A 2,524-nucleotide genomic window follows, 5' to 3' on the forward strand; every position below is an offset into this window, starting at 1 on the left:
AAAAGAGAAGACAATACTTAGTATAAAGCAGATCTGGGAGACATTCGTCTAATAGTGTTTAAAGTTAAAAATCACAACTTAAGAAACTCTTAATACTGTTTTTTTTTGCATTGGTTCTTATTAATAACAACACAGATAAAATAAAAAAATACCTATATTGTGAGTATTAATCTAGTAATGATTATTAAGAAAATAAATGGGGAGAAAGAATTAAGGCCCGTTCACACCAAGGACGATAACTATAAAGATAACGATAAATATATAGTTCTAAAAATCGTTCTCAATATTAAAGAATAGCAGAGTCCACACCACAACTATAACGATAAAGACAAAGAGAAACGATGTCGTTGGAATCACTTTCAAAACGATTTTTCTCCAGCTGATGAACGATAAAAAAAATTGACAGCCAATCAGACTCCATCCTGCTGTAACAAGCTCGAGAATTTAAAGCGGCAGACGAGCGTGCGCTTACAATAAACAGACGATATCGTTCGCTGGTGTGGACGCTAATATCGTTATCTTTATAGTTATCGTTCTTGGTGTGAACGGGGCTTTAATGCTGCTAGGTGATTTTATTTTGGAACCTTCAGAAAACTTCAAATCAGTTTTTCTAAAGTCTTTGCTGACTTTACCGACTTCAAACGGGTGTAGCTCAGTCATTTTTTGTCAAATTCCTACAACTCATATATCATTTTGAAGGTATTTTAATGGAGAATATAAAAAAACATATATTTTGCATTATTTGAACATTTGCTCATTGTGACTCATTTTGCCAGCACAGTTCACATATTTATATCAATACAGGTGAGGAGATTAATCACAGCTGACGCACCTGTACATGTGTGACAGAGTTGACTGATGTCCAGATGTTGTGTCTGGTTACTGATGGGATTTTTCACTACACAGCTGTAGTTGTTTGTACCCTGATATTCCACCTCCAGAGGTAGAGAGAGACTGATGCTGAGATCAGACACACTGATGTTGGACAATAAACTGTTTCCATTGAACCAGGAGAGAGTCACATCCCTCACATTCAACACTGAACACAACAATGAACATCTGGACACTGATGATCTTTGAGATGATGAGGAACAGTTTGAAGAGTCTCTGGTGATGACAGGAGTGGAAAGAGGAGCTGGAAAACAATGTAGAAAGAACAAGTAAAAGTAAGTGTTATCTCAGTATTATCAATAAACAACAACAAAAAATAACATGATGCAGATGTTTTCTTGCAAGTCTAATCAAAAAGAAACCAAAATTTTAAATGCAAGGCTGAGAACGAAATTAATGCTTGTACAGTATCTACTCCAAGACACGGATTGATCGTTTAAGCAGCTGAATTATTATCTCAACATTTGGTTGGTCATTTCATAGTTTCTGGCATTTGAATTAACATTTAGTAACATTTATACAACATACTAGAGTTCAGACTAGAATTAAACAATAATGAACACTCCTAGCATTAGTGAGAGTACAGTTTACTCACCATACACAGTAACACTGAAGCTCTTCAATGAGGTTTTTCCACTGATGACAGTCAGTTCATAAAGTCCAGTGTGTTCAGATCTGATGTTTCTGATGGTCAGAGATCCAGTTTGATTGTCCATCAGTAGTTTGTCTCTGAATCTCCCATCATTACTGACAAAAATAAAGTTTATTTGGTCCCTTTTAATGATTTCAGCTATTCGAGTGTTTTGAGGTCCAAACGTCCACCGTATCTGATCATCTCTCTGTACTTTAACATCAGTGTGTAAAGTGACAGATTCTCCCTCCAGCACTGATACTGACTTCACTTCATCTGTTTTAGCATCAAACACACCTGAAACACATTCAAACAAAGGAAAAATCTTTGTCATAAACAAACAAGGATAAAAGGAGTGGTTTAAATTAATATCAAAATGTGAATATAGTAACGGTACACACACACACGCGCATATAAAAGATTAATTGCATGGGCATACTGTATTTATCCTACATATTTGCGGGCTTTTCCAGTCAAGACCACCCAACATGAAAATGCAATCCGGCTTACCATTTGTGATAAGAATGCATAGACTGACGAAAGCAGCGTCGGAATGCATATTACTCAAAAGATGTCCGAAAGATTTCTGATAATTAAAATCCTCATAGCGCCGTCGAAAACGTGTGTTCAAAACGACAGCCTCATAAGCAGAACTAATTCTGCTCTGCTCATACTCTGCTCATACTCTGCTCATACGGAAGGAGTGGGGGGCTTTATGACGCTATAGCACTATTATAAAGAGTTTATTATTTAAATTATTCGTGAATTCGTTAAGTTACTTGTTCTTAATTTAGAACTACTTCACCATATACTGATTTTGATTGCGTGTGTTGACTGAGAGAATATCTTCATTCTGTTCAGTCATGGTAGATATACTGGCTATATACTCTGATCACAATTCATTGTTCATTTAAATTCAGAGTTTACTGAAGAAAACATTCTTCACACATTCAATGGACAAATACAGGGAAGCAGGATAATAAACCAAATAAATGTATTTGT

The 2,524-nt window shown here is 35.7% G+C and overlaps 1 protein-coding gene across 1 annotated transcript; it reads right to left on the reverse strand.

The window, feature by feature from the left end:
• Positions 1-832: 832 nt before the first annotated feature.
• On the reverse strand, positions 833-2,194 carry LOC107580211 (natural killer cell receptor 2B4-like; the record flags this gene model as incomplete). Its single annotated transcript, XM_016265943.1, has 3 exons — positions 2,033-2,194; positions 1,487-1,819; positions 833-1,135 (listed from the first exon to the last, which is right to left on the reverse strand). Coding segments are annotated over exons 1-3 (685 nt in total), but the record flags the coding sequence as incomplete, so codon positions are not given.
• Between the last annotated feature and the right edge of the window lie 330 nt (positions 2,195-2,524).

Source organism: Sinocyclocheilus grahami, unplaced genomic scaffold (genome assembly GCF_001515645.1).
Source record: "Sinocyclocheilus grahami isolate Dianchi unplaced genomic scaffold, SAMN03320097.WGS_v1.1 scaffold27004.1, whole genome shotgun sequence".
In the NCBI taxonomy this organism is placed as follows: Eukaryota; Metazoa; Chordata; class Actinopteri; order Cypriniformes; family Cyprinidae; genus Sinocyclocheilus; species Sinocyclocheilus grahami.